The sequence below is a fragment of the Lissotriton vulgaris genome, chromosome 1_1 (assembly GCF_964263255.1).
Source record: "Lissotriton vulgaris chromosome 1_1, aLisVul1.2, whole genome shotgun sequence".
Classification (NCBI taxonomy): Eukaryota; Metazoa; Chordata; class Amphibia; order Caudata; family Salamandridae; genus Lissotriton; species Lissotriton vulgaris.
Genome location: NC_141685.1, coordinates 443,999,340 through 444,018,339, shown reverse-complemented (window position 1 = coordinate 444,018,339; position 19,000 = coordinate 443,999,340). Strand labels below are relative to the sequence as shown.

Genomic DNA, 19,000 nt, shown 5'->3' with positions numbered 1-19,000 from the left:
GACTTTGGGCAGCATTTCCAGCACCCCCAAAATTACTTGTTGCTCCCTGCTGATGAGGGAATACATCTGGAAACACGTGTCTAGAGTTACACAGCACAGGCGGCACCAACAAGGGAGAAAAATGAAAGACTATTGCTGAAGTAAGTGTTATCTGCATTTATCATGATGGATTGGGGCAAATTTAGTGCTGGGATGTGAGACAGTGTGCTCCCACCCTCCTTCCATTGCATGATTGGTCGTGCAGAGTTACAGGTCTCCGAAAGCCTAGAAATCTGGTTAGCACTAATAGTTAATGAACTGTAGTACAGTTGTAACTTTTATCATGCTACGCACATTCTCACATCATTCCAAGTAGAAAAGTGATTTGTTCCCCCAGAATTAACTTTCTGCTTGCAGACGTGGCAATACTTAACATTTAGGTTCCTCTTAGGCACCTGGCATGTCAGCCCCATTGCCTTAAGTTTCAATAAAAACAATAACTTCTCCAGCTCAACTCTATCTCTCCACTCTGGCTATTCGTTTATCGTAAAGGATGAAAGACACACCACTGACTGCCACCCTGGCCTATTACATGATTGTTAAATAAGGGGTCGCAAATGTGCCTCTTCTCCTCCACAAGAAATGAAATTGCTAGGTGCGTATTCGTTGGTAAATTCTGGCTCTAGGAGCACCAAATTCTAATAATACTTACAAAATAATAATTTACAACATGAGAAAGCTCAACTAAGCTCATCAAAATAAGCTAGTGGTAGGAGTCGACCAGAAAAACAGTGGTTAAAAAAAATTCCATCAATGTGGTCAAAACAAGGGGTTGAAGCAATAAATGAAACCACGTTACTACATAATGCCTATATACTTGCAACGCACGCATAAAACGTACTTTTCAGTTATTGGATTTAGTGACTGTAAGTAAGAGTATACCAGTTGTTATTAAATCCATGAAAACAATAAATTGTCGGGTGTAAATCACACCAGTTTTTTGAAGAATAATATTTCACACTGATTATCAAGACTAACCAATAAAACTGACCTCACCTCATACCCCATCAAAGATTAAAAAGTATTGCTATTCTGTACTTGTTTCACATCCCAAGCCAAATTGTAGATTTCTTAAACCACATTTTACTGATGTAAATTGCACATGAACAATTTAATATAAAACATGTACCAACAGAGAAATCTTTTGGCTTACCTGTTCCTTTAGCTGTCGAATGGATTGCTGAACCGTGAGTATCTGGTTAAACAAGGGGCTTCGAAGTGTGTCACGTAAAATATTAAATTTTTCATTCTGAGAAGTGTCACCTTTGTCCCTCAATTTTTTCTGCAGACGGTCTGTGATCTGTAGTACCTGCTGAGTATCCATTGCAGAAAAGCCTATGACGTAGACAGAATCTGTTAATTAAGCTTCTCAAAACATTTCTGATCTAACATCCTCAAATAATAACTTGGAAAAACGATTACCTATCAGAGGATTTTCAGGCATGCTGCTCTTTTGCAATATAATGTCTCACGGAATAACCTAGGGAAGATAGAAATTAGAGATGTAATAACTTAATATCTTGAACATTCCAGCATTCATAAAACGTGCAACACTTAATCTAAAAGCTAGCATTAGTATAGGTTTCATAACATCAAAATCCATTAACAAGCTATGCACTTAAATATATTCATGTAGGTGTGTAGGCAGTTGACATTAATCAGCAAAACACAAATTAACTAGTTCCCTAGTCAGTAAGAGTAGTAGTCATCATAGATCCAAGCTCTAGAAGGTACATTTAATGATTTATGTGTTCCCCCAGACCTTTAGCTTTGCTTTTATGAACTAGGTATGAATTCCCTACAAAAAATGACTGAAAAAAGATTTTGCAACTATCTATCATCCTTTGGCTTGTTTAAGTTAGATCATGGTCCTTCTCGGATGTAGTATTACAAGAAACTCTGAAAGCCAATAGCATGAATGTATGTATATTTGTTCAACTATCTAAATTGTAGGAAATCCTCTTCCCAAGACAAAGGGTACAGGTCTCCCGATCAAAGTGAAATCTTGATTTGATAATGTCTGTCACAAGTATTCAGTTTTATCACAAACACTACAACATCATTAGAATACCAAAAACGCCACAGTGTGACTTAGCTTGTAGTTACCAAAAAGTGCACACAACCCACGAGGATTGTGGCAGCTACTGTTGGTGCTTGTGGAGGTCATATTTACATCTATAACCATTTGTATGACCACATGAAAACAGGTTTACCTTTGGATTATGCATCTCAACTCACTGGTTCAGGCCCATCAGCCAACAATTGCTGTTCCAACCCAAGTGAAGATTTACCAACCCAAGTGAAGATTTACCACCAGAAGTAGCAAACACATTTTTCTGTACATTTTTCTGTTCCCCAAGGATATGTTCATCACTTACAATAGTTTTTGGAAGGTAATCAATCAGACACAATTTTGAGCATTTCAGCAGTCCTCGTGTATCCACATCAACCGACTCATCCAACACCTATCGATCTGCAAGTGGTTAAGATACTTGCTTTGGGGTACTTCCACATCTCAGTTTATGGTTTGCCTGTTCATATGTAGGGACCGGTTTATCTCAGACTCCAGGGAATCTGCTTGTGGTGGCGGCATAACCATACAAGGCCTTTTGAGTGTCCTAAGAGGAGAAGATAACATTGTCCTGCTCTTGAAATGAACCTTTTGAGGTAACAAGTCCTGAAGATGGTATTCGATCAATGACCTCTTTCAAGGAGCCAAAAAAAGGCTTCTTCTTTACTGAACAAACAGAAGAGTTAACAGAATAGCTTGACATCAATACATCCGACACCGTACCCCTTTGGTGTCAAGTGCATAGATTGTGAGATGATCTAACGTTTTCATCTTGAGTACCTCAACATCAAGCACACCTTACATCCTACGTCGATACCTTTTGACATCAAGTGTCTCAAACTCAACTGCAGGCACTGGAAATGGCATGAAAAATGACCTTTTTCTTCTCAAAGACAGAGGGTGATCTCGGACACAGCTACAGTGGTGGCATTAGCTGCCCTAGGTTTCTCAGTGGAGAATCCTCATGTCCATACTGAGAACTTTAATTTCTGAGATCTTGACATTTTCCAAGTAAATTCAGGGTCGTTCAGCAAAAATAAGGGGAAAAAGTACTACCTTTGACAAAATATTGCTAAATGCAATACTGTACTTTAATACATCAAATACATTGAGATGAAATATCCAAATGTTTAGAAATCCAGTCACTGAGAGGTGAAAAATTAAAAGCTTTAAACCTCCTACAGCTATGCCTTCATGGAAAGAAGGGATGAACCTGGAACTCTACAGGTACATGTTTTTTCCTTTTTGCAACAGAAAATGACTTCTGTCTTTACATTCATTTTCTCTCTTATTTTATAAAATAAGACTCAGCATTGTACATTAAACTGCAAATATTTTTTCTTTATCTAATATCCTTTAAATTTGGTAACCTTAATAAAAATATGTCCTGAAGGTTGTGTGTTAAAAACAAAGTTAAACCATTCTGGGACCCAATGAGTAGCAGTGAGGTATTCGATGTTATTGATAGCAATAAGCAACCCATAAAGGAGTAGCTATCCTGTTGTTCTGTAAGACGGTTTGGCATCTCCTATGCATGTTTTAATCTAAGAAGTAGGGATCTTGGTTATGGCAGAGTTTTGCATAAAAACTAAGATTGACTCTAAACTGCTGTATTCTTTTGTGTGCATGCTTTGCTAAACTGAAGGAAGGGTCTCTCTAGAGGAGTGTCACTCTGTAGCTCAGCAGACCTAACTGGCTACACAGAAGGCTTAACGTAGCCAACAAGCCATACCACTACCCAAGCAAACAAGCTGCGGGAGCCAGTAATGCGGAGTCAAAGAATGTTAACAGAGGAGCGAGTTGAGGTTTCACAACCCTAGGAAAGCAGGAAATAAGTCTCTTGCTGGTGACTATTGGGATATACTTGGGAGCACCACGACCGCTCTTGAGATCACAGCACTCTGTTGTCACCTTGCCACACCAGACGCCTACCACATTGGCTGGCCTGAGATCACCTTTTGACACGGAGCTTGGCTGAGGTCACAAGACCACTATTTTGCATTGTTCTTGGTGATAGTGCATCATCTTTAAAGTCTGCATATGTGTGTTATGGCATGAATTTCTTTTAGATTGTTCTTCCCCTTTCAGTTTAGTTTGATTTAAAAATTCCAGAAGGTTGGATTCTTTCGATTGAAAAATGCAGATTTCGTACTTCTTGTATTTTTCTCATCTCTGTTCTTGGTCATTCAAGAAGGTTAACAATTGCCTCCTTCTCCATGACTCCACCTGCTTCCGTCAGCTTCTTAAAGCTAATCGGATGTGGTGGAATGGATAATAGTATCACCAAGGTAAGCCCATCTGCCAGTGATACGTTCGGGAAGATGACACAAACTGCGGTTCATTACATTTACATGGGCCCAGAATCCCTGTTCATTTCTGCTACATACACATTCTACTCTGCATTTGTCTTCAAAATGAAGCATGTAACCATTGTTTGGAGACAATTTGTTTTTGAAAATATCTTAAAGTATTTGAAGACTATATTTCCAAAGTGAAAACTGTCTTCTGCTTCCAAATAGCTCCTTTCACCTACAGAAAATTAACAGATTATACAAGTCTGCTATCAAAAAAGCTAAGAAAAGGTACTATTCAGACAGAAGTCAAAACGCTAAATGTGCAAATAAAGAATTCTATAAAATACTCAATGAATTTCGCAAACCAAATTGCCTAGAAAGAACTCATTCCGTTACTCAAGATTTCCCAGACAAACTGGCAAATCATTACATGGACAAAGCAGACACATTGGAATCGTACTTAAAACAGAAACAAAGCACCAGCACTAACCCTTGTACAAAACAACAATCCAAGAATGCTCTAATCAAGCCTCTCCGTTCCTTCCAACACATCTGACACGATTAATTTAATGACCTGGTCAAAGCAAGCAGGCCTGCTGGCAGCCCTTCTGACCCCTGTCCGCCACAAACTTTCAAGACAATTCTTTTAACAACCTCTGCTGCCACTCTAGTAAGAAGAATCATCAACGATTCCTTCACTACTGGAATATTTCCAGAAGAACTCAAAAAGTCATACTTACGCCCTTTACTGAAGATAAAAAACTTGGACCCGCTGAGCCCTGACAACTACGGACCCATTACAAATGGACCGTTCCTGGGCAAACTGATAGAAAGAGCAGCATTCGCCCAGATGTCACAATTCATTGAAGAGAATGACATACTTTCAGACTTCCAAACAGGATCCGTCCGGGAAGAGGCACTGAATCTCCCCTCCTTGCCATCTGGGATGACCTAAAGAATACAGTTGACCGCAACAGGGTTGCTGCGCTACTCCTCTTGCAACCTCTCAGCTGCCTTTGACACGGTTGACCATGACACTCTGAAACAAAGACTCTATGAAGCCGGCATAGAGGGAACTGCTTTAGACTGGATCGCGTCCTACCTTCAAAACAGAACTAATGTCATCCATACCCCACCTTTCTCGTCCAAACCGAACTCCACAAAAGCAGGGGTACCTCAAGGTTCTATCATCTCGCCCATGCTTTTCAACATCTACATGAAGTCATTACAAGTACTGATCAATAAATTTCACCTCACGTGCTATAACTATGCAGATGACACGCAAATACTCCTTCAACTGGAATGCCCAAAGACATTGGAAAAACACCAATTTTCAGCTGTCTCAGAGCCGTGGATCAGTGGATGACCTGGAGCAATCTCAAACTGAATGCTTCAAAAACTGAAATACTCACGTGTGGTGATTGGAAACATTACAACCCGCTTGCCGCATGGCCTGATGACTGGGATCACTGCCTAAAGTATCGAAGGAAGTAAGAAACCTCGGAATGACCATGGACTTCAAGCCTTCGATGAATGCCCAAGTGGATAAACTAGCTAGATCAAGCTTTGCTACTATAAAAACGCTGCAACGAATTTTCCCTCATTTGGGATTTCCACACAAGGTCCAAGCTACCATCTCCCTTGTTCTGTCCAAACTCGATTACGCCAATAGCCTCTACCATGAATCACCTTTAACGACCATGAAAAGACTACAATGGATTCAGAACTCGGCTGCCAGACTACTCTTGCATATCAAACCGCGAGACCACATCTCCGCTGCCTTGAAAGCCCTGCGATGGTTACCTGTTGCCAGAAGATCCACGTTCAAGCTGCTTTGTATCACCCATAAAGCAATACTTGGAATGGGAACGCTCTTTATCAGGAATAAAATCACCAAACACATTCAACAAAGGAACCGCCACTCTAAAGGAGCATCTCCCCTCAAAATCCCACCATACAGGGAAAAAACCATGGATGGCACATCCTTCTGTGTTCAAGCAGCCAAACTATGGAACTCTTTACCCCCCAACATAAGGTCCAGCGACAACCACCTTATCTTAAAAAAACTACTCAAGATTTGGCTCTTCCCCACATAAGCACAATACGCAAACAGAAATTTACAGCATATCCCCCTGTACACAAGCACTTTATTTCACTATAGATATGTACCTATCTTTGTGTATTACTTTGTATAAACATGTAAAATAATTATGTTGTTGAGAGAAAAAATAATAAATAAATAAAAATCATCTTTGGTCTACATGTACATACTTACATTTTGCATCTATGTACCTTCTATGTACTTGGATCTGTGTGTCTGTTACTTTTCTCCTAAAAAAGCATATCCAAATGCACTACCCGATTTCTCATCCTGTGCCTCTATCAATATCTTTAATCTACATATACTTACCTCCTCTATGTATCTATATACTTTCAATGTAATTATGGATCTATATTTTTATCACTTTCTTCTAAGTTAGCATTTCCAATGCACGACCCTATTTCTCAGATTATACTTCGTTCAATATATCTTCTAGCCCAACATTCTGACTCATCTCAAACTTCTTCTACTACTCCTTCCAATGCACTACCCTATCTCTCACCCTATACATCTATCAATATATCCTCTACATTCACTCTCATTTATCCCAAACCCCATACCACTACTATGATTGCCAAAATAACCCTTTCTAGACTCTCTCCTACTCTACCCCTCCTTGCATCATCCGACACCTCTTTTATTATACCGATCCCCTAAAACAAACCTTCCTAAACTCTTTCCTCTGAGTCCTCCCCTCCAAAACTTCTTTTTACTCATCCAAAAGCCTCCTCCTATTGCTAAGACCAAAAAAAAAATCTTTCACTCTTTTATCTCTCCACTATCCTTTTCAATCGAAATTAACAGACTAACATGTTCACTTCTCAAATTCCATATTAAACTATTCTAATATACTACCCAAATAACATATCCACTACTCAAATTACTTCATATTTTTTACTATACTAATTTTCAACAGTAATCCTTTATAGGTTCCGGAGTGGCGTGCTACTCGCCAGAAAAGCGCTTCAACACCGACCAGGTGTAACAAGTGCTATATGAATGCAAATCTTTCTTCCCCTTATATCCCTCCGATATCCTTCTCTCTCCAAGTAACTGACTAATATCCACCACTGAAATTACTTAATATTTCACCATATTAATTCACCGCTAACCCTTTGTAGGCTTCCTGAAAAGCGTGCGTCAACAAGCGCTATATAAATACAAACCTTTGTCCTCATCTATCCTTCTGCTATCATTCCAAATCCAAATAACTGACTAACCTATCCACCACTTAAAATGTACTTGCATGTTTCACTATACTAATTCAACACTAATCCCCCTATGGGTCCCGGAGTAGCGTGCCACTCTAGGAAAAAGCGCTTCGACGCCTCGTCAGGGGTAGTAAGCGCTATATAAATGCAATTACAATACAATACAAAACAAAACAATTTGGACAAAAATCGTCCCCTTCATCCCTTTTGACCTTCAGAAAACAGTTGCTACCGTGCTGGTACTTTCCAGGTTAGGTTATTGCAATCCCCCTTATCTGGGTATTCAAAAATGCTGCATGACCAAACTCCAAATATTACAGAATGCAGACGCCAGTCTTCTTAAGAGACTATCCAAATTCAAATTGTTTTCTCACATATTAGTGGAGCTCAACTGGCATCCAATAAAAAAGTGAGCAGCCTTTAAGGCACTCTGTATGGCTCACACATCTTTGCACAATATAGGTCCACAGTGCCTAAGGAAGAAACTCTTATGCGACACGCCTAGGAGAGCTGTTCGATCTGCTGCATCTAAAACTGCGATAATTTCCAAATGCAACCATGTCTCTTTAGGTGGAAGGAGTTTTGTATTCTCAACTTGTAAACACTGTAACACACTGCCTTTTTAGCTGAAAAAATAAGTCCAATTCCACCTGTTTCAGGAAGCAACTTAAAATCTGGCTTTTTACACTCCCCTATTAGCCTCAGGAAAAGGCTCAAATGCTAGCTTTTTACACTCTATCAGTCTTCCTTTATTGCAAAAATAGCATACGCTAATGCCAAGACATCCTCGGGCATTCACACGCTTTATAAATAATATCAATATCAATAATGACTGTAGGATATTTCAACAAGACCGTGTTAGCATTCTACTGAGGGTGGTGTTGGACTAATTATCCTCAGTGTAGGAAATCTGCCTTTTCTGCATGGTCACCCCAAATCGTTCACCTTTTGCTGGACCCCTATCTTTTTGCTGGCTTTAGAACTCTGTGCATATTACCCCAACCGAGAAGTAAAGTGTCTGCGCTACCCCTTTAAACATGGTTGAATTGGGATACTAGTCAAATATGTATGATTTTTCTAGGCCTGTGTTCCCTCTTCCCCACCCATACTACTGGCCCTCATATTTCTGTGAATGTGGTCATTTCGTGGGGCGGTGATAGATGGTAGAATGCATAATACCCACTGCATTCAAGCACATGGTTAGTGAATCCTGACAATTTTCATATTGAATGTTCAACCAAAACACTTGGAGAACGCTGCTAATAGACAAGCTTCTTGTTTCCTTAAACACGTAAACCAGGCTGACCCAGTCTAAGCAGGTTTCTGTCCTAATAGAGGGAATGAGTTAATCTGGTTGTCGTCCTGTATGCACTTTGCACGAAGGAAGGGAATATTGGTGTTGCCCTAACCTTGATTGTACCAAATCCTTTGACCATGTTAGATTTTTATCCATAGCATTCTCATTCCCTGATTGGCATCAATGGGCATCCAGGATATGCAGCAGGGATGCAGCACATCCTACACAGCACACAGACAGCAAAAGGTCACATTTATCTCATCAGCTGTCTTGTAAGGAATATTTCACAGAGGTCTCATGTCAGACTGGCGCTCTATATTGCCTACCAGGCTGCACTGACAGTGCTCATTACTTTTTCTTATCTTTGACCTCTGTACCTATGCGGACAGCACCCAGATCATTTTTATTAGGACTTGTTTGGATCTGGATGATGCAGTTAGTGGATTTTAGAGATGTTGGGCTACCATCTGTTTATCTAAAATTGAGGTTCTGCTTTTTGATGGTTCCCCTTCCACCGGGCCATATTTTGGCCTCACTCTTGGACTCTGTTACGTGACTATCCTAGTGTCAGATCTTCAATTTAAATTTGGTATTTAGTTCTCTGTGGAACCTCAGGTTAGGGCAGCATCTGATTCTTATTTCTTTAGTGTACACATAATGAAACAACCCTTACCTCACTTCTAACAAGTAGTTGAAAAGGTGGTCAAAAGCTCAATTTTCTCTATCGTAGACTATGAAAACTCTTTTGCCTAGATGCATCAACCTATTTAGGAAGTGCAAACAGTGCGAATCGCAAAATTCGGCCGTTTGCGATTCCTAAATGGGTTTCTGGGATGCAGCAAGCATTTTTGGAAAATCGCTATTTTTAGCGAATTCCAAAAATGCGATTGCTTTTAAGGAATCGCAAATTTGCGATTCCTTAAAAGCAATGCATGATTATTTTTAAAAATGCGATTTCGCAATTAGGGGGTGCAAATTACCACGAGGTTGAACCTCGTGGTAATTTGCAAAAATGTGTCAAAATGCTCAAAGATGCATTTTAAAACACTGTCATGTTACAGACACACGTCCTTAGGACATGTGTGTGTGTAACATGCACTTTAAAATACATTTCAGGGGTGCAGGGGGGTTCCTTTGGACCCCCCCCTGCACCCATGGAATGCATTAACATTTTGCGAATTTCAATTTGTGAATTCGCAATTCCCATTGATTTTTATGGGCCTTTTGGCCCATAGGAATCAACGGGAATTGCAAAATCGCAAATTGAAATTCGCAAAATATTTGCGATTCTGTAAAAATTGCGATTTTTACCGAATCACAATAAAATTGCTAAATTAATGATGCATTGCCATTTGCGATTCCTTATTTGCGATTCCTTATTTTTCGCAAATAAGGAATCGCAAAAGAAAACGTTGATGCATCTACCCATAAATAGCTGGTAGTTAAAACATATCCTATTCTGCGGCACAAAATCAGAAACAATAAAGCTACTACGCTCATACTTGGAATTTCATGTCATGAGCAATTTGAACTTCCACAACTGTACTGGCTCTCGGTAGCCAAAGGTCCACAATTAAAGTCTTAAGCATTGCCTTTTGGGCCTATTGTGGGGATGTCTAACAAATAGTTTTCTCATTGAAAGCACTACAAATGTATTTCAATTGTAGCTCCTCCACCAGGATGCAAAGAGTTTATTTCAGGTTCCTGAAGTTAGCTGCACTAAACTTGGTGGTCTCTCTCTTTCTCTCTCCTCTCTAGTTGTTCAAATGTGGAATGCTTTCCTGTGCTACTCGAGACTCAATTCTAACTATATATAGTTTCAAAACAAACTAGAAAGCTGGCTTTTCCATTCTGAATAGTGTGCTGCTCCAAAATACCAGCATCAATGTCTTAATTAGAGCCAGGAATCTGATGGGGTAAGAGGGTATTGCGTAAGCCTGATATTCGATCACTCACAGAGTTAGTCAGGTGATGTTTATTCCGTTAAAATTCATAAAAGAGTACAATACAATTATTCATAATAAAATATTACAATATATGAATCTCAATACAATTAAAAAGCCATAAGCAGCATTTTGACGTCTAAAACATTCTAACAATCTGTGTACAAATGCGCAAAGAGCAGCTACCACTCTCAGTGTGCAACCAAGCTATTAGACCATAAATTGACTTGTGCTTAGCATTCAATGCCGTTTGTGAATTTCTGAAGGCAGACTTAAAAACCATCAAAACATCAGCTAAGACTGACTTAAAATTACAAAGAATGGAAAAGACCTTAAACAGAATCATATACAACATTGTGGCCCATAAACAGGTCTCAACAGACTGTATAAATAATGGATACACGTAGAGCTTTGCTTTGAACCTAGTTATACAAATTTCAGGCAGTTTTGTCTCTTACCTATTTAAAAAGTGAATGTGGCAAACTAAGTTACTTGTCCACCAGATTTCACAGCCCAACCCAGACTGTGATAAATCTATACTGCATGGTACACCACATCAGATTGTAGCAGTTGTAACATCTTCTGAAAACTCGGCTATTCAATCCTATACTCCCTCACGAGACCTCCGATCCTCCTCCCACCACCTTCTCGTGGTTCCCCGCTTCAAACGGAAGAAATGGGGTGGTTCCAAATTTGCTACCACGGGCCCAGCTTTTTGGAACTCTCTCCCACTGTCCCTCAGAACCTGCACTCAATACCCCCTCTTCCGCAGAGATCTCAAGACCTTCCTCTTTACCCAAGCCTTCCCAACCTGAATTCTTCACCTTTCCCCCTTTTTCCGACTGACTGAGTAGCTGTTACCAGTGAGCGCCAATAAACCGCCAGGTGTACGAGCGCTATACAAATCCCTTCAAATTCAAATTCAAATTCAAATTCAAATTCAGGGGAAATGTCCCCTGGGTACATGAGTCTGTTTATCTGGAAGAGGTCCTGAGGAAGGTGGCCTTGCGCCGCCGAAACGTGCGTCGACCAAGTGCGAAGTCTCAGACTGTGTCTTGAGATTTACCGATTGGCAGGGTGCCTCTGCCAATTGGATCCGGTCCCTTTTTTTAGATGTTGTAGTTGTGAGTGTGGTGAGAGTATGACTGTGTGAGAATGTTTGTGACAGATTGTTGGTTACCAGGGGTATAACTATTTTGGTGATTTGTACCTTTTGTATATAGATCTGTGTCTTCTATTATGTATATAATTTTGTGTTTCTTCTTTTCTCCTTTTGAATGAAATACTAATGTGTTTGGATATTTGAGATTTATGCATCCATTATGAAATTAGCTATAAATCAAAAAACAAAAAACTTTTTTCAAAAAAAGAAACCTTTTCTTCTTTAATGAAAAAAGATTATCACTGAAAGAAATAATAAGTTGGAAATAATGAATAAAACTTTATACTTTTTTTAAAGAAAGTAAATAAGTCTGCTTTGCATTTTGTCACCCATACCTAATTGATTGTTTAGCATGGAATAGAAAAGTATATACTTGTACTAAAATATTGTGGCCATTGAGGGAAAATTGTTCTTCTTATTGTGTAGGGGAAATGAACTTTACAATCCGGGCGGAACCATGTGTTTCGTAACCCTGCAAGTGTTACCACGCTTGCCTTTACCACGCATCTATCTAAATTCAGAGCGGATGGGAGGGAAGATTGCGTGGAGAACAGAAAGGATCGGAACGCGTTTGGTAAGTAGGGCTGGAACTAGGGGGGGCGCTAAGTGGCGCACGAGCAGAATGGCCGCCATGGAGTGAAGCTCCCGCAGACCGGCATATAAATCCGTTAATTATCCGGCTCATCGTCTACATTGTGTGACGAAGTGTGAGGTGACAAACTGCAAGCCCTGCGGTCCCGGAGGTGCTGTTATCTCAGCTGGCGGTGGTGATCAGAGCGGCTGAGAGGCGGGAACAGTGAGAGCCGGGAAAGGAGCCTGCTGCCTCTGGAACGCACAGGCGGCACTGCTGGGTAAGAGAGACCCTGGTCCCCAACGTGGCAGCTCGGCCAGCAGGCGAAAATACCGACCAGACTTGCGGTGCAGCGGGACGTTTGAGGAGCGTCCAACGGCACCTACTGAGCGGCGACCTGAGAGTGCAGTGAGATGGGAGGGATATACGCTGCATCGCGCTAGAGGCGGGCTGGCATCGGGGACTTAATGGTGGAGAGGAAGACTGGGCCAAGAGAAGGCATCATACCATTAGCACTTGGCCCCCGCCTGCATTGACTAAGTGCAGGTGTGGGTGCTGGGAATTGTCAATCAAGAAGGAGGCAGTGAGGAAGGCCTTGAGACAGAGACTGCCGCTGCTGATATATGGAGAGCTGGAGGGGAGAGTGGACGACCTGGGGTGCTAGCGGAGAGAGGAGAGAGGAGCAGAGCTATACATAGACTTTTGAGTGAGAAGATACTGCGCTACACTCCACCCGATGTAATGCTGGGATGAGCATAGGGAGAGGCAGTGGATTGTGCTTGCCCCTGTGCTGAACTAACAGGCAGGAACAACTGATTCAGCTCGCAGACTTTGGGTGTGGGTCCTGCGCAGTGAGACAGTGTCTGCATGCATTGAGGATTGTGGAAGACGGTGTGGTACATTTCAGCGGCGCAGAAGTGAGAAACAACAGGGAGCGTGCTACATCAAACTGACATAGAAGTAACCTTGGAGTAGGAGCAGACTAGGCCCACACCAGCCATTATACGTTTGTGTACTACTTATGCCTTAGTGGAGCCCGGAGCTCCGACCAGCCCTGCTGACCCATAGCAGTGGGTGAACTTTTAGATATTCCGGAGGGCCAGAGGGCTGTCTACACGACCACGAGTTGTGCCTCGCGCCGGCGGGTGGCAGAGAAACCCCGAGCTAAGAGTCAGCGTCAAGATGGGAAGGTTAGACGCCCGCCAGCCGCGTCTCACATTTGAGGCCAAAAAAACCCCCAGGCAGCAGCGCGCAGAGGCAGATATTGGAGCAGAAGCCCCTCAGCAAGAACCTCAGCAAGCGCCTAGCGATGATCTCAAGTCGCTTCTTAATGAAGTCAGACATGGTTTTGCGACCATGGCAGAGAAAATGGACCCAGTCTCAACGCGGATGGACGCCATTGTTCGAACGATTGAAGGGCACAAGACGAGACTCAAGGAGGTGTAGCAGCGCGTCTCAGAAGTAGAAGACACTACGGTCAACTGAAAAAGGCGGCAGCGCAAATGAATAAGCTACTCCGGGTCATAGCGGCGAAAAAGGAGGACGTTGAGGCACGAGGCCAGAGGAATAATATAGGGATTTTAGGTATACCAGAGAGTACGAATACAGGGAATATAGAGGAGTACGTCGAGCGATTGCTAAAGGCAGTGGTAGGTACGGAACTGCTCTCTCCTCACTTCGTGGTCGAAAGGGCACACCGATCCCTAGGGCCTAGACCCTCCCCGGGCAACACCCCCAGACCTATTATTGCTCGCCTGTTGAATTACAGGGACAGGGACGTCGCCTTAAGAGTCGCCAGGGAGAAAAAGCAACTGATGCATGATGGTATACCCTTCACTATGTACCCGGACTTCACGCTTCAAGTGCAGGAGGAACGTCGAAAATTTTTGGGAGTCAAACAAAAACTCAGGCAAGCTCAAATAGACTAGGCATTGTTGTATCCTGCCTGCCTGCGAGTTACCCACCAGGGGTCGCAAAAATTCTTCACTAATCCACAGCAGGTGGAAGACTACCTGAAACACATCAAGCGGCAGAATAGGTTGCAACTGGACCTGAAAGACTCCCCTGGATCGCAATCACCGGAGCGAGAATTAACACTGCTGCACATGGATTCATCGAACTATAGAGATGCACCTCATACCATACAAATATGACTGATGCATTAATCCACAAGAGGGACATGGGATAGCATGCTAAGCACGTGTGAATCAAGGCCCTTGCTTCACAGACAACAGGGTAGACGAGCGTGAGTAATGTACTGTCGGTCACCCTCGAGTCAGACCTGGACACCGCTGTGTGCACACGGAGTGCGGTCCGATGAGAGGCATTCGTGTGCTACCTAGGCGTATTCTTCGCTTGGGAGAACCCCCCTTTTTTTTTTTTGCTACTAAGATGTTGTTGCTTTCCGAACATCTCCATACAGGTGCACGAGGAGATGATTCAGACCCAGTTGGTCTACCTGAGGAGATGGGGGCTGTAGGGGAGGGCAGCTATTTACTGGCATGATTGGGATGCTTCAGTGGGAGGGGGAGGGAGGAAGGGAAGTTTGATAGTAACCGTGAGATAAGTACACAGGTTTTTTCTTCCAGTTGGGTATGCTCATGCACCCAAATGTTGGAATATACGCCCTCATATTACATAGGTCAGGCGGGAAGGGTTCGGGTTGATGACACAGGAGGATAGTAACATATTCAGGGTGATATCCTGGAATGTTCAGGCCTTGAGGACTCGAGGTAACGGTGACAGGTATTGGCTTATTTCGACAGGCAGAGGGTTCAAGTGGCAATTCTGCAGGAAACACACATTGCACCAAGTGCTACAAATGTCTTCGCTAGTCGCTGGGCGAGCTGACGTGTCTTTTCATCCTACTCTTCCTGTGCCCGAGGTACGGCCATACTAATTAGTAAACATAGAAATTTGAGAAGATGGGAGTACTAGAGGATCCAAAAGGGTGGTATACCATACTGTGGGGACGGTTGGGCAGTGATACGGTCAGAATAGCTAATGGTTATGGTCCCAATTCGGATTGCCCGGAATTCTTCACAAATTTATGGGGTAAAATTCTGGCGGTTGGCTCGACCCACATTATCTGGGGGGGGGCGATTTTAATGTTGACCTTCAACCACACATAGACAGATCCAATACAGGTCGGCAACATTACATGAAAGCGCAGGAAGTCTTACAGGGAATCGTAGCGGAAGGAAACTGGTAGATAGTTGGAGATACATGCATCCCCTACAACATGAAGGTACACACTTTACGTCCTAAAGAGGGACCTGGGCACGCATAGATTACTGCCTGCTAACAAGAGGGCTGTGCCCGACCATTAAACATGTCGTACTCCTGGCTCAGAGGTTTTCGAATCACTGCCCGGTTAAGGTCTCCCTGTCACCTCCGGGGTATGATGGGCCTCGGCGGTTACAACCCACTGCTCTTTTGGATATGGTGTGCCGCACAGAACTAGAGGAAGAAATCAAAGACTTCAGTTGACAATGTTGAAACGATAAGGGAACCATTCAAAGTCACGATTCGTGGGTACTGCATGTCTAAGAGCTTTGGGGTTCTGAGGGATTTGCAGAACACGATACGCAAACTGGATCGAGATCTGAAGGAAATGGAGAGGTGGGACAAGTGCTGAAAGATTTCCGTACAACTTTAACTGAATACGAGGATACTGCGCATAGGGAGGCGAAGTTTCGGGGTAAGTACTGGACAGCGCGTAGATATGGGGAGGGTGACAGGCCAGGGAAGGTGTTGGCAGCGGTGACACGAAGCCCTCGAGTTAACACGCATATCATAGAAATTCAGGAGCTGGATGGGTCAGCACATCGAGACTCAAAAAGCATACTGGAGGCATTCACTACACATTACGCTACACTATACACGTCTCAAAGGCAGAGGGCCATTGATTTAGAGGAATTCATGGGGGACGTAGCGCTCGGCTGGCTTGGAGATACCCAGCCGGAATTTTTAAGTATTCCAGTTAAACTCGATGAGATCAGGGAGGCTATTATGCAGCTTCAGAGTGGTAAGGCGCCGGGGTCGGATGACCTCCCGGCTGAATTCTACAAGGCCTATATTGATGTTATGGCTCCAGTACTAAAGGAGGTGTATGAGGAGTCATCGGAGATGGGCATATTACCATCCTCGATGAGAGAGGCGATAGTCACATCATTGCTGAAGCCTGGGAAGCTGCCGGAGTCCTGTGACTCCTACAGGCCGTTGTCCTTGATGAACTGTGACACAAAAATCCTGGCGAAAGTTTTAGCCAATCGCCTGCCCTATTGCATGATAAGCTTGTACTACCTGGCCAATCGGGCTTTGTGCCTGGCACGGCCACGTCCCATAATCTTAGGACCCTTTTCTTGCTAATCCAGAATGTAGCACCCGACTTCCCACTCGCATCAGTATTCCTAGACGCCACTAAGGCGTTTGACGAAGTAGAGTGGGATTATTTATTTGGAGTGCTGAGGAGAATGGGTTTCCCCGAGATATACAGGTCCTGGCTTGAACTTCTATATTGCCGCCCCTCTGCTAAGGTGTTAATCAATGGCCACCTGTCCCAACCCCTTGAGATCTCCAGAGGCACTCAGCAGTAATGTCCACAGTCCCCGCTCCTTTTTGCCCTGGTAGTGGAGCCTTTGGCTTGTAGGCTGAGGCAGATACACCAGGACAAAGCGTTCCGCTGCAGTCTTCGTCCCATATTGGTGTCGTTATATGCGGACGACATCACGCTTTAGGTCAGAGACCCGCAACAAAATATCAATCCCATCCTGCGCGATTTTGTAAGGTTCGGTTATCTATTCGGAATAGGCATCAACTGGGGGAAAATCACAGGTTTTCCCACTTATGCTGGCGGTATCAAAATTCCCGCTAGACTTCCCGATAGAGTGGTGCGAGACAGAGCAGTGATACCTTGGAATCAAAGTCACTAGGGACAGAGAGGAAACAATACGAGCGAACTACGGTTCAGCCATTACACGTTTAAATGCTAATGTCACACGTTGGATATCGCGGTCTCTTTCACTTGCAGGAAGAGCCTCCGTTATGAAAATGGTTGTACTCCCTCAGTTCCTCTATCTGTTCCTTAATATCCCCTATGCACCAGGATGCTTTTTCTTTAAAAACATTGCAAACTGAGCTGCTCAGATTGTTGTAGGGAAGGAGATAAACGATGCTAAGCTGGTCGACACTGACAAGGCTGTATGCACAGGGAGGGTTTGACGTTCCTGATTTCAAAATATACTTTTTAAGTGCGCAAGCACACTATGCATTCTACTGGGTGCGCCCCCCTCGCTATATGCCGCAAATAGCTGCAGCAGACTGGCTTGCTGAACCTATACCGCTGACTGGAGTGATACATGACCCTGTCAGTACTCGAGCGACACCACCTACTACTATCTCGGGCACGATGGATGCGTGGCACCAGATAACTGCACTGCTAGATTTGCCTACTCTTTACTCCTCGCGGCTCCCGCTGTCATATCACCCAGACCTTTTGCTGCTGCAAGAGCAGGGATTTCAGGGGCTCTGCAAACGCGCCAACGTAACCATCTGGGGAGATCTATTCCACAATGGAGTGTTCCGGTCTGTGGAACACCTTTTTCAAGGAGTACAAACAACGCCTCTAGATATATTTCTCTATGTACGCCTCAGACCAGGTATGCGGGCTATACTCCCTGACTTCTCAAGAACCAATAAACCTCCTCCCATTACATCAAATGTTGGGATCTGTAGATGGGAAACATCTAGTGTCAGGCTTGTATTATTGCATCCGAGTGAACAGAGGAGGAGTCCACAGTGGATCCCATGCGCATTGGGGTGAGGAATTAGGATGCAACATTACTAACGAACAATGTCACTATTGTTGTATGCAAACAGCGCAGATCTCGGCCAGCAGCAGGTTGCGAATCATACATTATAAATATCTGCATAGACTATAATATACGCCAGTAAAGAAATTCAGGTGTAAACTGGCTGATACGGATAGGTGCGACCGATGCAATCGGGGCAGGATTCCTTACTTTAGCATGGGAATGTCCGGCCATACGGGGTTACTGGGAGCAAGTGTTACTGGCGCTAAATAGCATGACTGGCAGCGTAGTAGAGAAGGACCCGCCGCTCACTCTACTGGGGCATACAGCACAGATACTGGTTTCACATAGTAAGTTCGTAGCTTCAGCGCTGCTGCTAGCTGAACGGAGAGTAGCCTGCAGATGGGGCAGGGGCCGAGCCCCGAAATTTAAGGAATGGATGGCTGACCTACTCTATTACCAGGAGCAAAATAATACATATGCCGAGCTACTACCAAT

The 19,000-nt window shown here is 43.3% G+C and overlaps 1 protein-coding gene across 6 annotated transcripts in view; it reads right to left on the bottom strand.

Moving 5' to 3' along the window:
* PATJ (PATJ crumbs cell polarity complex component) overlaps window positions 1-19,000 on the bottom strand; it is a 1,366,227-nt gene that overhangs the window by 1,337,016 nt on the left and 10,211 nt on the right. For all 6 annotated transcript variants that reach the window (XM_086953328.1, XM_086953320.1, XM_086953345.1 and 3 more), the window contains exons 2-3: window positions 1,462-1,519; window positions 1,193-1,374 (exon numbers count right to left, since the gene is read on the bottom strand). In XM_086953328.1, coding sequence (XP_086809454.1) covers window positions 1,193-1,374; window positions 1,462-1,483 — 204 coding nt within the window. In that variant the 5' untranslated portion in view covers window positions 1,484-1,519. The remainder of the gene's footprint in view (window positions 1-1,192; window positions 1,375-1,461; window positions 1,520-19,000) is intronic.